Source organism: Leptidea sinapis, chromosome 43 (assembly GCF_905404315.1).
Source record: "Leptidea sinapis chromosome 43, ilLepSina1.1, whole genome shotgun sequence".
Classification (NCBI taxonomy): Eukaryota; Metazoa; Arthropoda; class Insecta; order Lepidoptera; family Pieridae; genus Leptidea; species Leptidea sinapis.
In genome coordinates, this window is record NC_066307.1 from 1,297,274 (window position 1) to 1,321,008 (window position 23,735).

Consider the following 23,735-nt stretch of genomic DNA (forward strand, 5'->3'; position numbering starts at 1 on the left):
TCACTCCAGTCCATTAGGCCATTAGTCTTCGAATGGTGTCGAGACGAGAACATATTGTTAGATTTAATTTCCTTCGTATTATATTGAACTCTAAGGCAATATTAAAGCAACCGGAATTATTAAACTAATTATCAAATAATTTCTTTTGTTTAAATGCACATGACGTCTCCTATCGGATTAATATTGAATTATGTACTATAATACTTATGAATAAATTCATAATAATTTTAGTCATACAGTAAGTTGTATTATTGTGATTCTCCCCATTTTCCCCCATCCAAGTACGAGTACGAGCTCAGAAAAATATAGTCAAGTGTGAGTCGGCCTCAAATAAAAAGTCCCCTATTCGAAATACGAAATGTATTATAAAGACGTGATAGCAATGTAACTCCAATTTATAGATTTTAATTTTATTTAAACAGTCATCTATTAAATTTGCAAGCATACTCAGATTTACTTGAAACTTCAGAAATAATGCTTACATCAAATTAATATGATTTGCAAACCTTGAAAATTTAACGCCTGATTTTAAAACGTAGCAATTACTCTACAATGGAATTCAATGCATGACCAAATAAAACCGTAGTCGGTTTTAGTACATGATCAAGGAACGCTGGTGAAAAAATACAATAATACCTAGATGTTTTTCCTCCATTAGCATTAGTGTATAATGTATACTGATATTATAAAGAGATAAGATTTGTATTTTTTTATACAACCGTTTTGAAAAATATTTCACCAGTAGAATGGTGTATTAACACTGAGTAAAATAAGCTGTATTATAATGTAAAAACAGATAAAAAATCGTAGCAAATATTCGCTCGTATCTCTTATTGTTAAAATCAGCAAGGCGTTTTTTTATGACATACATCGGTAGTGGGCTCTGTTTTCCGCATTTAGACTCATAAGCGATCTTTTTTTGTATGGAAAAGGAAGACAAACGAGCGTACGGGTCACCTGGTGCTAAGTGATCACCGCCACCCAAATTCTCTTGCAACACCATAGGAATCCCAGTAGCGTTGCCGGCCTTTAAGGAAGGTGTACGCGCTTTTTTGAAGGTTCCCATGTCGTATCGTCCGAAAAGCGCACTTTGGAGGACCGCCACACATCCAGATGGTGGGGATGATATCCTAATTTCTTTTATGTAGGATACGGGTACCTGTAATAGGTCAGAGCCCTATAATACAACTGACCAGGGATCAGGGTCCCCTCGATTGTACAATTTTAGTTAAGTACATAGGTATATCTACAAGTCATTACAAATGATTTCATTTTATAATACAGACATTAGTTACTAAGTTTTTTCAAAGAAAATCATGCTTATGTAATCTTTATATAAACGTTGTTGGTCCGCGATGGACTCCTAAACTACTGAACCGATTTTAATCAAATTTTGGACACTGTGTGCAGTTTAATCCAATTTGAGGGATAGGAGTTTTTATTTCTATTGGTGAGACTATATATTTTTAATTTAAAATTTTGTCTGTATGATTTTTTCTATGAAATAAATTTTTGACGCACAGTTTCACAATGACATTATTATTAAATATATTATTACAAGAACAGGAAACAATCATAATACACAGAAGCCACACTAGGAAGAATAGTAGTAGTATCTAGTAAATTAGAAATGACATCAAAAATAATTCTAAACGAATCAATTTTGAGAAAATAAATGCCTTTTATGGCTTTTAGAATAGAATACAACCATAATACAATTATAGTATAGATTGATCGATTACAAATTTCGTAATTAAGAAAAACTATTTTAAATTCGAATATGAAATTTTGTATATTATATCATACATATAAGCTCTTATCTAGGTAAAGCGAAGCGCACCAGTCAACAGTTAGTATCGATTTATAAAAGCTATACATAGATGATATAGTATCTATATACTATATATAGATGAAAGCTTAGTCACAAACTAATCCCGACCATCTATAATTGAGTACGCAACTCGAGATCTTCGAGTGCTTGTTGAGCAGTTTGTACAACTTCAAGTGCTTAGTATTGAATCCATCAAAAACTTCGCACTTCATTCGTAATACTTTACTAACTCGCTACAAAATCGCAAAATTACAAATTCAGACTGTTTATAAGCTTTGGCTATGTACAATTTATGGAGCCACTGATGAGGCTATTCAAGTAAATACGTTTTTGTTAAAGATGAAACGAACTTTTTACATTGGGTTTTTTTGTGCTCTGTGAACGGCTGGATCACTTTGCGTTGCCTAGAGACGTCGCTTTATTGTGTTTCTTCTACCACATTTAGCACGGGGAGTGTTTCGAAGAGATGTTTGACCAGATTCCTGCCGTCGAATTCCACCTTCGCACGACACGCCACTAATCTGAATGTATGGCGATCTTCCATAGTGCGGTTTCAAGGAACTTTTTTCCACGAACAACCAAGCTGTGGAATGAGCTTCCTTGTGCGGTGTTTCCGGGACGATACTACATGAGTACCTTCAAAAAAGCGGGTACACCTTTCTAAAAAGCTGCTAAAGCTCATGTGATTCCTCTGGTGTTGCAAGAGAATGTGGGCGACGGTGATTACCTAACACCAGGTGACCCGTACTCTCGTTTGTCCTCCTCTCATAAAAAAATAGCATATATTCGTTTTCTGGCGGCCTGTATATATATATATGTAAATATATTAAATAGGCGAACGTGACGGCTCAGTCGCATTCAATAACCACAAGATACTCAGAACAACTAAAGAGGATTTCACTTCAAAAACAGTGAGGATTTAACTGACAAAATATATGAGCACAGATAAAAGCCGGGCGTTAACACAAGCCTCGAGAGACCGGAAGAAAGTCATGCGCAGCCAATCATCTCATTTATTATGTATCTATATCATCACGTTCACACGCAGATATATACTGATTAAATTATTTTTGTATTGCGATGAGTTCTCTACACTTTACACATAAACATAATCTGCAAAATCTACCATGTATGTACATTTTCGATGCCTGCAAATTTGTGCGTAACAGATATCTGTACACGTTAGCTGTTGAGGTGAATGTTAAAGTAACAAGACAGTCACATAGACTGGTTTTGAAACATTGTCCTAAAACAACACTTTTTCTTAAAAATAGCCATAACATATATATAAAATTATATAACAAATTGCATGAGTACTTGAAAATACTGTCAAATAAAATGTTTTTACCAAGACTCTTTAAATAGCTGCTTGAAAATAATTTTATAATACTAATGAATATATAAATAAGTTTTATGTCTTTTAATTTAAGCTGGATAGAGGACATATTGTAATATTTAGGACTGGACATACCCTACTCAAAAGCAAAATAAATAAATTCATTTTATTTCATTTCACTGTAGATAAGTCTGCATATAACAAACTCACTTGTAAAGTAATACGTTATTTTTATCTATCAACTGCAATGAATATAATAGTATAGCGAACAAAAAGTTAGACAGCTTTTTATTAGAATATAACCGTGTTATAATTATAATAATTACTGAAACTTGTCCGCAATCTCATATATAAAATTCTCGTGTCATGGTGTTAAACTTTGAACTCCTCCGAAACGGCTTGACCGATTCTAATAAAATTTGAGTGCATATTGGGTAGGTCTGAGAATCGGACAGCATCTATTTTTCATCCCCCTAAATGTTAAGAGCGGTCCACACGAATTTTTTTTTATATTTTTTGACATTTTTTTTTAATTTTGTTTGATTATGAGTCAGCATTAAAAAATACATACAACATCAAATTTTCACCCATCTACGATCAACAGTTACTTTTGTATCGCGATTTTAATATCGGCAATTCAACGTTTGCTGGGTCAGCTAGTATTAGTATAAGTTAAATCTCTATCTATCTCTCATAAATTATTTATCAGAGGTTTTCGGATCACAATAAATTCCATAATTCTTCATCAAATTTAATGATTCAAACACTATTTTTTATTAAAAATGCACAAGAGTTAAAATTTATAGATAAAACTAGCTGACCCAGCAAACGTTGTATCGCCGATATTAAAATCGCGATATAAAAGTAACTGTTGATCGTAGATGGGTAAAAATTTGAAGTTGTATGTATTTTAATGCTGACTCATAATCATACAAATATTTAAAAAAATTACAAAAGAAAAACGTGTTGTCCGATTCTCATACCTACCCAATATGCACTTAAAATTTCATGAGAATCGGTCAAGCCGTTTCGGAGGATTTCAATGTTTAACACCATGACACGAGAATTTTATATATTAGATAATACAAGTAATTAACTGTGCAATGTTGCCAGTATAATCAACTAATATGTCATATTGTTTATTTTGAATTACCCGCATGTAGACGATTTTAGGATGCGCAATCTAAAATGATCAGTGAGACTGTTTTTAACGTTGGAAGTACCAATGGTTATATAACTTTATTTAAACAAAATACTTAGTAGTAAAACTGCTTCGAGACGAAGATATAATCTTTAATCACAGATTTGCTTTATATAAACATATTTACATCTAAACGGCTTTTATTTGATTCATTAAATGTGTGGAGACCGCTGTAGTGATCAAATACTTACACGGCCTTTGTCACGCAGATATTTTTACACGGCTGTAAAATCCTCGCAGCAAAATAACCTTGTACAAGCTCGAATGACGCGAACGCGTGTGTTGCTAGTTAACAAATTAGAAAATTTATCTTTCAGCGCTCGATTAAGATACTTATTTACATCGTCCAATTTAAACACGAATTGACTTTACGTGCTCTTTGATATATAATCTGGACAGATGAACGTGATTCTAGCCTGATAGAATTGATTTTTCGTTCGATCATTTAGGGTTAATATAATTACGGATCCTTTTTCAGATTTAGGAATACTAAATTTCAATTCAACGCGGGTGAGAAGGGTTTTGTACTCGACTATATTCTACCCAAAACTTATCCAATTGTTTCAAATTTCTGAAGCTTTGAAGGAAGTGGAGGAAATATTTTGTGTCGGTCTGTTTTAATTCTCACCTTTTATTTGCGTCCTATATGGATAAGCGGTGAAGCGCACTATTTTTTTTAGTGAAAATAAGGGACGAGATGAGTATGACGTTCAGCTAATGGTAATTGATACGCCCTGCCCATAACAATGCAGTGCCGATCAGGAATCTTAAAAAACCCCAAAAATTCTAAGCAGCACTACAACTGCGCTCGTCACCTTGAGACATAAGATGTTAAGTCTCATTTGCCCAGTAATTTCATTAGCTACGGCGCCCTTTAGACCGAAATACTGAAATGCTTACACATTAGTGCTTCACGGCAGAAATAGCCGCCGTTGTGGTACCCATAATCTAGCCGGCATCCAGTGCAAAGGAGCCTACCACTGGTATTTTATTATATTTACAAAAATATAAGAAAATTCTGTGTCTAGAGAGACACTGATATATTATATGATATTGATCTTGTTAGAAAACATAATTATCTAGAGTTAAAAAACCAAGAAGAAAACAGCCAAGAAAATTTGTAGGGAAAAATTTCTAATAATATTTCCTCAAGCAGAGATAACTATCTTGTGATCGCCAATGTATTGTTATACCTTGCCTCCTTCAATTAAATAATTCATTTATTCCTGTTGATCAAGTCTCTACAATTTGTTATTTTGAAAGTGATATCCCTCACATCTTAGATTAATTATACAAATTAAATTTATAACCAAAATTCATAAACGACGCGGGACTCGAATCCACGATATCTCAGGTTCCGTCCGAGGGCTCTTACCAACTGAGTTAACCGTTCGAATAGGTACGCATGTATCGTAATATTGTCCTAAACCCCTAACCGCGACGAGTTTTGTAATCTGTGTTACTTCCTGTCACATGAAGAAAAAGTATTGGTTAAATTGTAAGGGGTGTTGAGTAAATTATTAGAAGAACAGTGTTTTTTCATTAAATATATTTAAGTGACAATCAGACATCTCCCACACGATTCTGGAACCAGCCACTCTCCATTCATCGAACGTCAAACATGGTCCTTCGAGCCGGTTCATAAATTATACGTCACCTATCACAGAAAAAATCTATTTATGCTTTTCACAGACATTCATTTTTAAAACAGAAGTAATAAATTATATATATCATAAACTTCTAGGTGTTCAGAAAAGTACAACCGCAGACTCTATCGAGGAACAAACTGACGAGTACTGTTTAGTTTAAATAGTCATTTACATTGGTAGATATATGTATTTAATGCATGTCAAAAGAGTATAAATACCTACCAACTGTATACTAAAATACAATTGTAAAAACTCAACGACGCGGTTATAATCCGTTACGATAAGCAACTGCGTAACTACGTGTAGAGAAAAGTAATGTGTATGAAACTTCAGTCCGTAGCGGGAATATATCATTTGATCAAAGGCTCCTACGTGCTGGGATAGTCGCTTTTAATAACCGGTTCAAAACTATACGTCAACATAATATTCAGCTAGCTCTTTGATTTATGCACTGACCTCTACTATAGTTATACCAGTTACCCCACTGGACTGGCGGCTGTCAAAGTGCTTTTGTGCCTGTTTGATATTCGCCATTTTGGCGCTGTTGGCCATGTAGCGAGAGTATGCGGAACTTAAACTAGTGATGACAACCTCAGCAAACATGGATAGATGGTGGGAAACTATTAACAAAAAAAAATTGTGTACTTTATTACGTTGATTCTTGAAGTATAAATAAGACGGAAAACGAACGATATTAATACAAAATGCAAAAATACTTCAGAGTATTGTACGTTCCTTTGCAGCCATTTGTATTCAAATTAAAATATTTTTATTCAAAATAGGATATGACATCACTTATTGAAAGTCAAAAACTACCACCCATTCCAAAACGAATGCCTCAGACCTGAGAAGAATGGGCGCAACAAACTAGGATGTAGTAGCTAGTAGTAAGTAGTATACGTCAAAATTAGTTCACTGGACGCTCGCGAATGAAGCTTCAAATAGGCACAAAAAATTTGCTGTCAAACACATGGAACAGTCTGTTCGTTGGTATTTAAACATGTTAGTGGATTTATGAGCGAGTCAAATCAGTTGTGATGTGAAACATCAAAGATAAACTGAGTCATCTAGTTGATCTTCTAAAGTTATGTGTATACTTTTGCTCAGCTGTTCAACGATCACGCGTCTGTACGTCAGTCAGCGGCTACATCTCATAAACCACAATAGTTGAAATTTTAACTAAGTGTGTATTATGATTACTATAACAAGACTCTACAAGACATGAACAGCCTTTTACCATCAATATAATTGTCGTCAATACAATGCCCAACTACTCGAAAATAGTGAAGTAACTGACATCCACAGTTCATCTGTTTGTAAATAATAATAATAATATTGACACACTTTTACGCAAATTATCTTGACCCAAACTAGGCATAGCCTGTACTATGGGTACAAGACAATACAATATACTTACTTAAACATACATAAATACATATTAAACATCCATAGTTCGCAAACAAACATCCATATTCATCATATAAATGCTTGCACTTACCGGGATTCGCACCCGGGACCTCTAGCTTAGTAGTCAGGGTCACTAACCGTTCGGCTATATGGGTCGCCAAATGGAAATCTAGTTTATAGAAATTCCTTAATTAGTTAAAAAAAATCTTAATATACCAAGTCTATTGGATAAACTAAACTAAAAAAATAAACTCCTAACCCTGGATATTATACTTACTATAATTATTCACGTCTATTTGTCCAAATATATAGTTTGTCTGTCTTTTTCATTTACATTACCTAAAGCTAGTTTTAGAATCGCTATTATTATTGTATTTTAAGCGTTATTCATTTATGCTGAACATGCTGTGAACACACCCTCGTGGAGTTGCAGCTTATCTTGTATTTAGCTAATAGATTTTTTGTTTATTATGTATTTTTTATAATTATGTTGTTCCTGCCTATTAAATATATAAATAACATATAATAAAAGCCGAGATTCCAAATGTTTACTTATTATATCAGCGGCCTCTCTTATTCATTTTTCAAAACTATTTTAAAACTACAAAATATATTCTTGTACGATTGTATTGTTAACTTTGTGTTCGTGTTCAACTAGTACTTGACCGGCTTAAGGCTGGATTTATGTTTGCTGTCAGCTGAGCACTAAACGTAACATGGTCAACGCGTACTTGTACGGGCTACGCAAAACCGACGTCAGCGCTGAGGACGTCCGCGTCGTTGGGTTGAGCACTAAATGCAGCCTTAAAAAGGGCGCTCTCCTTAAAAACGCTGGCAACATCACTTTATTTACCTCTATATTTCTTGGGTAAATAAGCAACGGTGATCATAAATGATTCATAAGATGCACAACGTATGATCGTTTGTACTTTTACATACAAAAAATATATTTATTATTCATATTATTTTTTAACAATTTTGTTTAATATACCAATTACGAAGGATTTACAAGTTGACATTACATAGGTATGTTTACTCATAATAAATCCAATCTTTTATATTTTGTATACGAGGTGCCATTGTAACATTTTAATTTTTTAGCTCCGGGTTTGCTAATATACCTACTTATCTGCCAGACTTTCTATTTTACAATATCTATTTCGCCAGAGCACCAGGAAAATATTCAAGTAGGAACGTTTATCTGCATTAGTGTAAATACTTGTAAATATTTCACCGCAGCAACGGAAGATACACGCACGAAGAGTGTTACTATCTAATGCATAATAAAACGTGTCCGCATGCGTATTGGGCTCATCTCCTTCAACGAGCCCTCGTGAAAACCACAACGAATTTTATAGCTGGTACAGAGAAGTTCACCCGAATGAAGATTAACATACTAATTGTAAAAATATAGATTATTATTATATAATATATACTAGTGATTTTTTTTGCTCGATATAGTCATTTTAAGTTTACCATAAACTACTATTATCTCTAGGTCAAATTTATTTTGTTTGGTATATTTAACATAGTTATAAGCATTGCTATATTCTAAGCTAATAAATTCAAATTTATAATATCAATACTCCGAACCAGTTTCCTAGAATATAAGAGAAAATTCAAACACCTTTAAATACGATGTAAAAATTGTATAATACAATACTTTGGCAGAAAACCAAACCACCATCAAAATATAATAATAGCAATATATTAAAATCACGTGGAAACGTCTGTTGTGTTACAATATTTAAAGAATACGCACAATATTTTATGAATGGCATGGCCTTTCGAATAGCGAACAATTTTATCTAATTAACGAGTCAACGCTTAGGTTTTGAACAAACACGCTGTTCTTAACTTTGAGTTCTGTGGCATTGTTTTACTGTCTTATATGATGTGAAACAAATACATCCATTCCCAAGCTTGAACCAAAATACTCGGTTTCAGTTAGAAAATTCCAGAAGTAAATCTACAGTCGATCCTAACATTCACAAATTAAAGAGCTCGAAATTCAAAATTTTAAATCACTGGAGCATGATTCGTCCTCTCTTGATGACACTAACCAATGGGCGTAGGCTCAATTGACTGAAGGTTATTACACCCGTCTATATAGAAATACGTAGGTCACACTAAAAGTTTTGAGTAACTTAAAAAAAACAACATGTTATAGCCAAAATATTATGTTTATTGCTTATTTTTTATTTTACTTACATGTTTTCATGCGATCGAACCATTTAAAACAGGAGGACCACAGATCTGAAGGCATGTATTCTACGTGCTGATTGAACGCTGTCACGAGTTGTACTTTTTCGGAAGCTAAAAATTACTCAGCATTAACACTCTTTTGATCTTCAAGTGGAATTGTGCAGATGGTTCAAAACAATAAATCCACGTTTTGTCTTCTGTGACAATGTCATAAACAGCATTAGAATGTCCGTGGTCGTACTACATTAGCACCTGTGAGCACCATTCCACGCGAGCCCGCATCTGCTCCGCTGTCAGTTCATGAGGGATCCAACGACAACAAAGTTTCCGAACTTTTAAATCTTCGTGTAAAATTTTCTGAATTTGGCATCATACCAATCCCCAATAGTCCTCGAATTGAAGACGAGCGGCACAGCCTTGCGGAGAGAACTTTTAAAATCATAAAAAATCATCTCTAAAATCTTTTCGACTTAATTCCACTATCGTTGGGTTCGTAAAACTTATATGTGTGATAAAAAATAATTGACAAATGATTTCCCGCAAATTGTTTTTTTTTTATTACTAAGAAGGTTGCAACGTTTCAAAAAATATAACATTCGAAATTCAAATAGTTCCGATTAGCTACAAGTGCAAAACTTTTAGTGTGACCCATGTATGCTGCCGACCGAGCTATTTTGTTTCTACTTAGAATATTAACTATTCACATACTTACGATTCGACGAAACATGGAATATATCTAGTTTCTGGCTGGTTACCAAGATAATTCCGACGGGACAGCGCAGATTATCTAGCTCTAAACTAGGTACTATTAAACGTACTACAGGTGTCAGACAACGATATATATATATATATATATATATATATATATATATCAAATAGACATACTTAAACATAGATATAAACGTGCATGACTCCAACGGAAACCAATACTCATAATTTTCATCATACAAATGTTTTTACCAATCAGGATTCGAGTCCGGGAGAATCAGCATATAGATCAGGTTCACTAACCACTGGCCAATACTAGCCATAAAATTATTTGTACATAGGCTATAATAAAATATTGGCATTAATATGTCGCTCCATTTTTGGCCCAGATGACCTTTAACATTAGAGACATTCAATTTGTTATTTTTTTTAAGTGATAACCTTCACTTCTGGGATTAGTTACACAAAGATATATCAAATGCTCGAACGGAACGCGACAGGTCGTGGGTTCGAGTCCCGCATTGTTCACAAATTTTCTTTTCAAATTTAATTTGTGTAATTAGAGACATTATCATTAACATTTAAAAACTAACAATACTTCAACAGTAATTGTTCCTCAAGTGAATACGGAGTGCAGATATTGTAATTATCATACAAACAGAAACAAAATCGGCACCGTTTACAAAGTCTTGGCACAGCGCCAGAATGTTCAGTCAACTGACAACAGAAAGCCAATATTGTCGAACATAAAGTTTACTATTTATCCTTTGACATTTTAAACCATTTTTAGGAGTTTAGTATCGAAATGCGAGTTTGGGTCGTTGACGTGCATCTTATAAAATATCTGTTCCACTGCAGATAAGATAATGTATGCGTCTAGATAGTCTCTTGCTGTTAGACAACCGATAAAACAGGCCAAGTATAATACTTTAGTGTGCGTGACAAGCTACGTCTTACACTCGCGACTTGTATGACACTTTGTGTTAGTGTGCGTGAATTATAAATATTCTTTCGAATTATTATTATCATTAGTTCTGCGGAGCTGTCATAGTCTATCTAGACGTATAACTGATCTAAGCTGCAGATATAATAAGCATTGGTAGTTTTAGATTCGATGTACGATCTTACCATATGTCATTAGTGCCATCAATAATCGCTTCGTACAGGCCGAAAACGCTCTTCAGAAATAGAAATATATATTATTTACCAAAGTAAGTGACAATAACAAAACTTATTGCAACAACACTTGGTTAACGTCATGAAGCTAAATCAGTTCGTAAAGAGGCTATGACGTGGGGAGAAGAACTGATAAAAAAGTCATATATATAATAAAATATTATCGAATTTTAAATGGCTTGTACTCCAACTCCTCTGGTTTATATAAGAGAAGACAGGCGGCAGTGATAATTCACCATAAGGTTACCTGTAGGGTCGTGTTTCATGGTTATCCACCAGTATTACATACAAAGTTGTTTAGGTACCAAAATGTCAGTAATATTTAACGACTAAGTTAAACAAAAACAAAAAAAAACACCATACAAAACAATATTACGATATCTTAATATTAAATATAAAAAAACTGTAACGGATCAACAAATATTATTTAAGTCATCATATCATAATAATTACTACTACAATATCATCTGAATTTCACAAACATTTCAATGCACCGTCGATCGTATTTTTTCGTCTTCAGTCATAACCATTTAATATAATAATAAATAAATATTAAATAATATTATTTATATGTTATCAATTCACAAGACACTATTCAAAACATGACATAAGCGAACCAACCCAAATCTTTTGCAAACAATTTTATCTTAGGCGTAGTCCATAACATCTTTTGTTCAAGCTTAATCTAATCTAAGCCTTTGTTTGTTTCAGACACTCGGTGGACTCGGTCGCGTCGTATTCTAGTCAGAATCACGTTGACCGGATAAGGACTCAGAACTTCTCAGCGGCTTCTTCTCAAGAGGATAGTGACTTCGGTTCGATAAAGACAAGTTTGTTCAGGCGATCCATATCGAACTTAGAATACCCACTGAAACGTCCCGATAGCGTGACATCTAACGCGAGTTCAACAAGAAGCCGACTTCGAGAGCTGGTCGAAAGGAAATCGAGTCAGGAGGAACACAAACCCGCTGCAAATACCGTTGCTGATATCCAATATTTTGAAAACCCTACGGAAACTTTGGAATTCGATAGCCCGCGGAACTCTTTGGATTCTAAAAAGAATAGCAACGAACGTTCGAAAAAAAGAAAGTTGCCTAAAAGTAAAGAAAACAATAATAAGAAAAACGAAAAGTTCCAGAGTAAATTGGCTGAATATTACAAATTACCAGTTCAACTACCACAAGACGAATTCTATCTACATTTAACAAGATCACGGGCTGCTGACGAATTGTCACATAAACGATTTCCAAACTCGGACACAGAATTCAGTGGAAGCTACGGTAAATTGTGCAAGCACAAGGAAGAAGGATCCAACTTACGGCGCAGTAGAAGTTTAGCTGTAATAAGAGAAGAGACTTTCACAGATCTACAAATACAAAATCACGGAAAACATAAGAGATCCCAACTTATACCTCGCGCGCGCTTATTTGACAAGCCAGGATTTAAAGACAGGTACTTACATTGTATACATTTAAATGTCATTGACTGAATTATTTGTATTGCCAATATATAGCTATTTTTAAGTCAAAAAATATAGGTTCCGGAAGTACCAAAATATCATAATTATACATAAGCCTTCTGCGAAACACGCTGCATCTTAATATGGCATAAGTATTATTTCCATCGGTTTAGTAGTTTTCACAGTATAAGCCAAGGAAAAAACCGGTCTTGCGAAAAAATCTAATGAGATTTACTGTTGCCAGCGTTTACCAGTAGACTAAATTAAAAAAAAAACGCGTTACACTCCGGGAGTGCCGGCAGAAGTGAAAACTTGAACCTTTTGTGTATTTTTGAATATTTTGGAATTGTTAGGGAATAATTTCGCACGAATTACTTTATTTATCAATATAAAAGTAGCTACTAGCATTTATGTGGCTAAATACGATATTCAATTATTGCGCTATCGTGCACAAACATAACAATTTATATTGCATAAAAAAATTAACAATTCAGAACTATTATTACAATTATTTTACATTAAAAAGTTTATCTCTCAGGAAAATCAAACTTCATCCATAATTTCAACGACTTACGAATTTTCGATTAGGACACGTGTCCTAACGCGATTTTAACATTTTATACCCATTATACCAAGAAAAGTGTTCAACGCCGCTAAGGAAGTTTTCACTACAATATTTTTTTTTAAATATTCTAGACCAGCAAAATATAAATGACAATTGCTAGTTATATCTCACTGGCTTTTTAATGTATCTGTAACTGAGCTGACCAGTGATTACTTACATGATAGTTTCCTTTCTGGTAACCAAAAAAACTTGTTATTTTTACGGATGCTGTCATACTGTAGCTATCTTGCTATAGAGCTACACGTAAAAGAAGATGTAACTATTCGACTACTGTCAAATAAGATACTCAAAACCCAATCTACCAAATTTTGTTATCGTAAATAGTTTGTGGACTCAAACCATACATACTCTTTGATAGTTTTCCAATTACAGAGCATAATGCGACTCATTGCCGCACAAAGCCGAATTGTGCTGATGCCGAATTGTGCTGATGCTTAATTGGAACATGAATTAGTTTTCAAAAGCAGCACCAGCAGAGTGCGCTAAGTTCAGTGTTGAAAAAAATTATTCATGGAGTCGAGGACCTAATAAGATGTTGTATTCTGCATTTTGATAAATACGTATGTTTTCATCCAGGAAAACATTACGATTGTTTGCTTCATTAAATGATTCGATCAAGTATTCAATCATGCAATCCATTGCAATATTGACAGAAGTATATTTCTGTAAAATAAATTTATTTATATTTTCGAATTCTAAAATGAAATTTTAGTCACATTAAAATGTGGAATAAAAAAAATAGTCAATATTTGTACCTACATCCGTACTTATATTTATTTTTATAATACAGTATTAATTAATTTTTATTATTTCCAAAAAACTACAACGAAACGAAAGCTTTCAATTTTTTTCATAACAAACAATATTATTAGCAATAATATTTAATTAAAATTTCGATCAATGCCAAAATCAATCAATGCCTAAAAGAAAAAACACTTGATAATTTTGCACTCAGTTGGTATCGATTATATCACTAATTAATTGCCGCATAATGCGCTTTAGTGCTGTAATTGGAAAACTATATTTAAGAGCACTTACACAAATTAAACTCAACCACATAAAATAACTATAAGTAGCTTTTCTTTATGATCATAAAACTAACCTTCAGTTAAGATGTAACTAATATGGACCTAGAATTCCCTGTAAACCTGTAGCCTTTGAACAATCATTTCATAACTACTAATCTTTCATTGCAAAATTTTTGTTAAATACAAAAGCAGTTCTTAAAGAAAATTTTAATTTTTCAGATTTATCGGTCGAGCAAAGTACCAAACCAAAGACGAAGTTTTAGAAGGAATATACATTGACAGCACAGTTTCATGTTTTGCTGACATAAACAGACAACAAATAACCGATGAAAATTGTGATAATATCGACACAAAATCAGAGAAAGATTTTTCAGAACGAAACGAAAGCCGTAATTCAAAGTCAGTAGATGGTAGTTGGAGCAATTTAAACGAGGAAGCGAAACAAATAACTTTATCTGAAGACAGTATCGGGCATTCACGCAATCCTAGTGAGATCGATAGCTTGGATTCAAACTACGTTAGAAAACATTACAACTTTGAAGCTCACGTCAATAATAGCAAAGATTCACCATATACCAGTCGGTCTATAACTACTAATTCTAAAGAATTTTACACAGAAACTGACGATCACGAAACTGATATAGAAGATAAAGAAGATAAACAAGGAGCATCAAATATTTTGCAAAGTGAAGTAATAAGTCAGGAAGATATTGACTCTACATTGCATGTTCCAGACACAGAAAACAGCATTCAGGACACATATCACCTTTGCGAGGATGTTAAAAGCTTAGATGATAAGCAATCACTAATTTCTGAAAATGATGAGACAATATCAAGTCAAGCAGGAAGTGTAACATCGTATATATCGATTTCAATAGCTTCGTCTACCGAAAAATCACAAAAGTTAGAGCATTTGGCCAATTCTTTGGCGGAAAAAATTGATGAGTACTGTGACTTGCAAAGCGTTGAGAGTAAATCTATAACGCGTTCGGAAAATCTACCTTCTGATCCTATATATACAACAGTTCAAAAGAAAAAAACATTCGCAGATATTAGAAGACAATCTATCCAGAAAAAACTAGATGAAAGTAAGGGGATACAAGAAACTTGGGTTAAATCAACTTGTATTAACCTTGGCACATTAGAACAAGATATTTTTACTTCGGCAATAAATATTAAAACAGAACCATTTGTCACACTAATAGAAAATCAATATTATTCCTTACCAGACATAAATATAAGCAAATGTTTGAGAAAATCAGAAAGGATTGATGCGCAGCTTAGAGAAGAAGATACAGAAGATTCGCCTTGTGAAAATTCATACGACATATCACAAACTAACATTCAACAAGTACTTTGTGATAAACCTAGTGAAAATTACGGGCAACTTAACAAGACGGTTGTAGAAGTAACTGGTCCTTTTGAAAATATATCTTCAAAGACTTTGTACAGCAATGATACTTATCCAGAAACACACGCGATACATTGTTCAAAGTTAGAGGACGACTTAAAATCTATAACAAGTATTAATAGTTCGAATCCAGATAATAAAGTTTACTTTGAAAATCATCAAAACGAAAGAGAAGTAAACGAAATCGAAGGGACAATAAGAAATACTAAAGTAATAACAAAAGCTGAAAGTTTAAAAATTAACAACTCTTATAAACCAACAGTCAAAGTCTTAAAGTCTTTGTCTAATGATAATATTCACAAATCGGTTCGGGAGCCAAAGGTAAAGTCTGACATAAAGAAACATTATTCTTTGAGGCAACGTGATCCGTCTGAAACTGTTCCTATACTTAGTCCGGATACAGTTATAAAAGGATTAAAGAAAGAAAGCAGACCAATAAGGAAACAATCTTTCACAGAAGAAATAAAGAATCATTCTTTACTATCCAGAGTCCAATCATTTAAGACGTCAGCAAAATCAGATATTGATATAGTACCATTAGGTGGCCATCAAACTCTTATAATAGATCCTCCGTTGAAACAAGAGGTAACATCAGCTGATAGGAGCAACAATTATAATCAATCGAAGTATTTACTTACAGAATTTACTACTAAGCCTGTTCAAATAAATAAAGAGAACAAAGAAACAATAGCAGACAACAATACAAGTAGAGAAAATCTTTTGAAAAGTGAGGATTCATTTATAACGATAAAACTTAACAAGGTAGTAAAAACCAGTTTACCCAAATTGCAAACCAATGCTTGTGAAAACATAGAGAATTTAAATTATCACTGTCATTCTTCTCTGCCTATTTATAAAGAAAAAGAAGTTAATGAGGATACAGCGTACAGCAATCTTATTAATAATCAAATTGACAAAATGACTAGACCACAGATTCTTCAAGTAGTGGACTCTAAAACTAAATTAAAGAAACGTAACGATACAATCAATCTTTCATTAGACGAAAACTATACCAAATCAAAAGATGAGAGACAAATAAAAGAAGAAATCAATACAAAATCTGAAAATTATCAAGTTAAAGAAAAGTTAGATGATGCTATTAAAACAGACATTGAATATCAAGAAAAAATCAATTCTGTTAAAAGTTACTGGTCTAAGCTTATACAAACACCTGAAAATAATAAAATGAACGATCTCAACAAACAAGAAAAAGAGGAGAAACCTGAAAATTCTCAACCTATTCTATTTGTTGAAAAGGATGACACACTGCAAACACAGGAAGATAACAGTATTTTACCAGAAATATCAGTAGGAAAAATTATAAAATCTTTAGAAAGTGTAAAAATAGTTGACAGTATTAAAAAAATAGGTCAAAGTAGATTAAATTTGTGGAAAGATGAATCAGAAAAGGTAAAAAGTGATTCTGAGATAGAGGAAACGCTAGTAGAAAAAATTGAAAAAGGGGAGGAAATTGATAATAATGTTTACGAAAAACCAAAACCAAATAACGATTATGGCAAGAGTGAAACTGACATGCACAGAGATACACCAGATATAGAAATTGTTGAATTACGCAGCGAAGATAATCTAAACCAGAAAACACAGGCAACATTAATAAAAGCAAAGGGATATGAAAAAGGATGTGATGATTTTGATCACGTTCGCTATAAAGTCATGAAATCAGAATTATTTAAAAATAGTATGATAGCTAATTACCGTAAAGAAGCCCAATTTGACGGACTACTCCAATATTTACAAGAATACAGTTTTCAAGAACTATTAACAAATAATAATATAGTTATCATAGAACCAGTACGAACTAAAATAGAACCCACACCAAAGAAAGCAAAAAATACAGAAACATGCAAAATTTCACCAAATTTTATAAAAAGAAGTGATGGCTCTTTTCAGTCAGAAAAGTCAAAAAATTCTGTGCGCAGGCATTTCTTCTACCACCCCATAAGAGTAAATAAAGAAATTATTGAAGAAGAACTCCCTAATCCAGATACAGTTAAAAAAGTAAGAAATCTATTTGAGGATACTTTGAAAATGAAAAGCCCGATGACACTTGATTCAAGGTTAGAAGATGAAACAATGAATACAAGTAAACGTTCATTATCCTACAAAAATCTTAATGAAGAAGTCAAGATCAAAGTAGGAAGAAAACGATTAACAAAACCTTTGACTATAGATACCAACATTGGGAGCAAAAAATGGGACAATTCAAGTCTTTCAAGTGGGGTGTCCAGTGGAGATTTAAGTTCGAATAATGAATACGAAACAGATGCTTTAAGTCCGATATCTCACAAGAATATTAAAGATAATGTATATAGTTCAAGTGAAGAATATTTGTGTGATTCTTCAAACCAAGACTTCTGTTGTGAAAGTCAATACGTCAGCCCAGACATTTTGAAGAAAATCCGTGAATGCGGAACGTCTATAACATACTATGGAGGAAAAGTTTTAAATTCAAAAACTATCTCGAATTTAAGCCCCATGACGAAGGCAATAATGGAAGAAATTAAAAGCTTACAAAAAGATTGCAGTAGGGATTGCGATTCATGTCAAACAAAATGTAAAGGAGATAAGTGTGGATGTCTTACCTCTGACAAAAATAAGAAAAATGTTTCTGAAATACCAGCTTCACAAACCTCACATTCTGTTACAAGTGAATATCAAAAAAAAAGCTTACGACCTGAAAGCTTTCCAGGGTTTAAATTTAAGCTTGTTAAATCAAATAGTTGCAGCAGTCGCTTAGAACTTACAGGGACTGATGACACCAAAAGGTTTCAGTTTAGGAGACAAAATTCAAAGGACGATCCACCTTTAGTGCAAGACGAGGAAAATTCAGTCAAAAATAAAATAAATCGATTAGAAAGCTACAATAAAGGACCAATGAAGACTCCAATCCAAGTAAAAAAGAACGAAGATAGAAACAATAATCTTCTTCCAGACGTTAAAAAACCCCAAACTACTGTCACGCAACAAAAAACCGATGAATTAAATAACAATAAAATAGAAAATATATTGAGTAACAATGCAAACGTAGAAAGTCTTAACGGGTCAGGACTTGAGAAAACATCAAATGTTATTAATGACCATGCCATTGAAAAAAAATTTTATTATGTAAATAACAATGCAGAGAATAACAAAACTGCTCCAACCGGAAAATTTGGAGAAATGATATTTGAGGAGTTTGAAGTTTTAGAATCATGTTATGATAGTTTAAATAGTAACAAGTCGTTAAATTAGTATAATCATTATAAAGCTTTATTCATGCTATAATTATTGTGATCTGTATTTGCAATCTTATATTTGAGCATAATTAAATTATTACTTGTAAATCTTATAAATAATATACTGTAACTAACCTTAATATAATAGTTATTCTTAATCAAATGTATTCTTAAGCTGTAGTATAGTTATACATGTCATTCGTAATTCATACAAAACTATTAATTTACATGTTCTGTATGGTGATGGCCTATACTTAAATATGAAATAAGTAAATTGAAAACGATTAAATGATTTAAACATTAAAATACTTTAATTTAAGCGTGTTACCCTTACCATCAACTTTTTCTTCGAGTTTTGTCGGTGCTGATTTTGATCCTTGTACGAACACAGTTGTGAAAAATGAACGCCGAGTTGGTCGCCATCTACGACACCAGGATTCCTGGGAAAAATATTATAATCTTATTTGAAACTGGTTTATGTACTTAATATATTACCAACGTATAAAAAATAATCATAGGCTATGTGCATCTATATCTCAGAATGGTGTCCAAGATATAATACCAGAAATAAAGGAAGACAGCATCGAAGATGGGAAGATGATATTCTAAAGGTGGCAGGTCCGACTTGGATGAGGACAGCAAGAGATAGATCTTTGTGGAGAAAACTTGGGGAGGCCTATGCTGAAAAGCAAAACAATCTAGAAACCGGTGTCTAATATAGTAAATTATTACATAATTACTTTTATATAACCAAATTAAAATAGTAGATTTAAGATTAGAAATGTAACTGCACTTATTTATAGATTGTTAATAAAGGCTTTTATTATTATTATTATTATGTGCATCTAGAATAGCAGCTAAAGTCAGGTTTCGCAAAAAAGTTTAAGTTTATTCCGTGGTAAATGATTATTCCCGCGATCATCAGCTCATATCCTATCAGATTATACTCCGTTTTCATTTCATTCAGGCCCTAAGCGTCACTGTTATCAATTAAAGAGAAAGGATCGAACTAAATTAAAATTTATATGAACCGCTGAGGAAAATCACAGGTGAAAAATCTTTTACAATTCAAGAACAATATAACAAGTAGAATTAGGTACAAGCGGTTATAGCTATATATATTCATAGTTCTGCGTCAGACATGGTACACGTATCATGAGTATATTATCCAAAACATCGCAAATCTCATGGACGAGCCCCATAAGCAGTTTTCGCGGTGTTGCAGTAGCGGGTGCCGCGTAAAGACGATTGTAATTATTTGTTTCAGTGATTTTTTAAAAATCTCAGCGTAATGCGTGGTATACGGCTGTTTGAACACTTCATTTGGATAAAAATAAAGGGTTTCAAGGGTGTTTAAGATGTGACAAACCGTGTGGTGTCGTGGGGCACCAGATAGGAACGAAGTTCCTTTTTATAAAAATATTAATTTCAAGTTCTATTTAGATTAATAGAACATGAAATTAATATATGTATATAATCTTAAATAATTATTTGGGTATACATTTTTTATCGATAAATTTAAAAAAACTTATTTACAAAATTATATTAACACCTTTATTTTATTTACCATTATTTATAAAAATACTACTTTTTTGACGGTAGCGGCGTTAGAAATAGTTAGTAGGATTTTAATTGTAGACGTAGAGAACATTACATATTGTCATATACGGAATTAACACACCCGAAAACCTCGAAAATATGACTATCATATTGATTTTATTGAAAAAGTCACATCCGCCATCTTGGATCTCAAAATGGATGTCATTTCTAATTGACACTCCTATCTAAAATGATACTTATATTGATTTTATTGAGAAAATCACATCCGCCATCTGGGATCTCGAAATAGATTTTTTTTCCCTCGTCTGCCGAGAAAAACCCAACATCCCTCATCTAGCCTGGATCTGATCCCCCTTGATCTTTAAATTCCCTACAGGCAGTACTGAGATTAGAGGCATCCACACCAACAACGAGTATATAAAGAAATCTGTAGAGGACTACTATGTCGTGGCTGGACAGATATTATGGTTTTAGTATGTATATAGATTACGACGTATTTTATCCAAAAATAGACAGCTCCGTTTCGAATGAAATTAAAAAATCTTTTGACCAATTATACCGCCCCTACTTAGCCACTAGGCAGACGCCGCAGAACTATATTACATTTTATTGTATTTAACTACCTGAAACCCCGCGACTTTGTCCGAATACACACAGGACGGGGCACGTAGTAGCGACAAAATATCGCATTGGAATATTCTGTAATGATAGTGTGTATTTTGATAAAATAAATAAATTTTAAAATAAAAGAACACTTATAACATATAATTGTCGTATCTCGACACTTTTTGTAAATAATGATGTGTTCTGCAAAGTCGTAGTACATTATTTTATTCTATCATCAATAGGTTTCACAGCGCACGGTATTTTTTTACACCTTGTGTTTCATTATTGGAGTTTTAGTAAGTGTCCCTTAATTTTTTTTTAAATATAAAATATAGCCTATGTCACCCGAGGATGTAACCTTCCACCAGTGAAAAAAATTTTAAAATAGCTTCGGTAGTGCCGATTCAATGCAAACAAACAAACAATCATATCATTCGTCTTTATAATATTAGTATAGTTTTAAATTTAAAATATCACGTGAATGATATTTATGCAAATATTTTAATTTATTTTTAATTAAACATACTAGAATATACGTAATTAAGAACAACAAAGTAAGTGACATTAGTAAAAACAAATAGGCCATATGCAAGAAGAAGCAGTTAATAAGGATTCTCGGTCGATTTTCCTCTTCTTATCACACGAAACTTTATTACGTTAAATTGCAGTGTTAATATGTTCGATACAATATATTACATTATAACTGCCTAAACAAGTCATCGAACTTTCAAGAGATAATTACCTTAACAAACATTCAAACGTGTGATAAAAAGGAACTAACTAAAGGAATAGAAGATGGAAAGATCGCATTCCAAGTAGGATACGATCAAGGAAGATTAACCCAACAAAAACGTCGTTCAAACCGGAAAATACTTATCGTAGCTGCAACGGTATTGTTAAGGCCCAACCTTCTAAAAAAAATTGTTTTATTATATTTCTCATTCTCCCAGAACTTGCTTACAGGTGTCACTATTATTTAAAATATTCAGAGAGGTTATTATTTTTATATATTTTTTCTCGATAGAAAAAATCTACCGCACTAGTGCGAACATAGTGCTAACCGTCTTACTATTAAACAATACAATATTTGAATTAAAAATTAAATTTCTTAGACTTTTTTGTAATATATTGTTACAAAACTAGATTTTCACTTAATTGATTTATCTGATCATAACTGAAAAATGTTCTACAGCGGTTATGTAGGTTTTTGACGCTTTTGAGTGCTGGTATTGGGGTAATAAGGCCCAACCATGCGAATAAACATAGACGACCTCTTCAATTAGTTTTGACTAAATTCCATATAATAAATACTTCACTCACGCGGGCATCAAACACGATTGAGATTAATTTGATGATAGTCCACTCAGAATCAATATTTTTTTATTTGAATTGTTTATTCAAACGGTATTTGGTTATTCGGAATACGTAACTAAAGATGGGATAATATTACGTGAATAATTCTAGTAACATGATTAATATTGTCTACATGGAAATTAAAATGGTTTTCTGGTGGTTTCTTCTGGTGCTTCCAATGTACCTAAGTACCTGCGAAAACATTATTATCCACTGCAATTACAATTCTTTTTAGGGCCATAATATTATGATGCTGACTTATAGAATTTGATCATCGGGTAACAGGCAAGGAGGAATCATTTTTATGTGATTGTGATGCTACCCTTTTTCAAGAGTGTACATGGAATAAGGAAAAGTAAACAAAGTGAATTCACTTGGAAATCTGACAGCAACATTCCACATTTATGTTTAGCACATAGATCTTTAAAAAAAAGATACATAATATATACAGAAGAGAGTTTTTTCCAGATATATATTCCGCTACAGAATAACTTTTTAGACATAGTTTGTGAAGTAGAAATTGTAAGTTACAGACACTGCTTTTAGAAAATTCCTTATGAAGTAAAACAAAATAGTTATATGTATAGTGAATGTAATTTCAAACAGCAAATGATTAATATGTTTATCTTTTTATAGTTAACATCAAAAATGGTAATATTGGTAATGTTTAATTACTGTCATATTATCAAAGTAATAGATGCAAAATAAACATAAATTATGTTTTGTTACAATCATTCAATTGGAGTTTAAACTCATCGATTAAACAGTGAGTATTACATTATAATTGAAATGAAACATCAAGATATTTAAATGTATGTTTATAACAATATAAGATATGTACATCTGTTGTAATAAGTTTTTTTAAACTTTATTACAAAGCTAGGATGTAGGATATAAGTGAATTAAAGATATGTTATAATTATTTCAAATTAAAATAAAATATA

The 23,735-nt window shown here is 32.7% G+C and overlaps 2 protein-coding genes across 2 annotated transcripts in view; one reads left to right on the plus strand and one right to left on the minus strand.

Moving 5' to 3' along the window:
* Positions 1-19,578, plus strand: part of LOC126977049 (uncharacterized) — a 112,184-nt gene extending 92,606 nt beyond the window's left edge. The window contains exons 2-3 of the mRNA XM_050825707.1: positions 12,225-12,965; positions 14,845-19,578. Of these exons, the coding sequence (XP_050681664.1) occupies positions 12,225-12,965; positions 14,845-19,288 (5,185 nt within the window). The 3' untranslated portion in view covers positions 19,289-19,578. The remainder of the gene's footprint in view (positions 1-12,224; positions 12,966-14,844) is intronic.
* Positions 1-23,735, minus strand: part of LOC126977064 (calcium uniporter protein, mitochondrial) — a 151,990-nt gene that overhangs the window by 126,962 nt on the left and 1,293 nt on the right. The window contains exon 2 of the mRNA XM_050825751.1: positions 19,607-19,712. Within this exon, the coding sequence (XP_050681708.1) occupies positions 19,607-19,712 (106 nt within the window). The remainder of the gene's footprint in view (positions 1-19,606; positions 19,713-23,735) is intronic.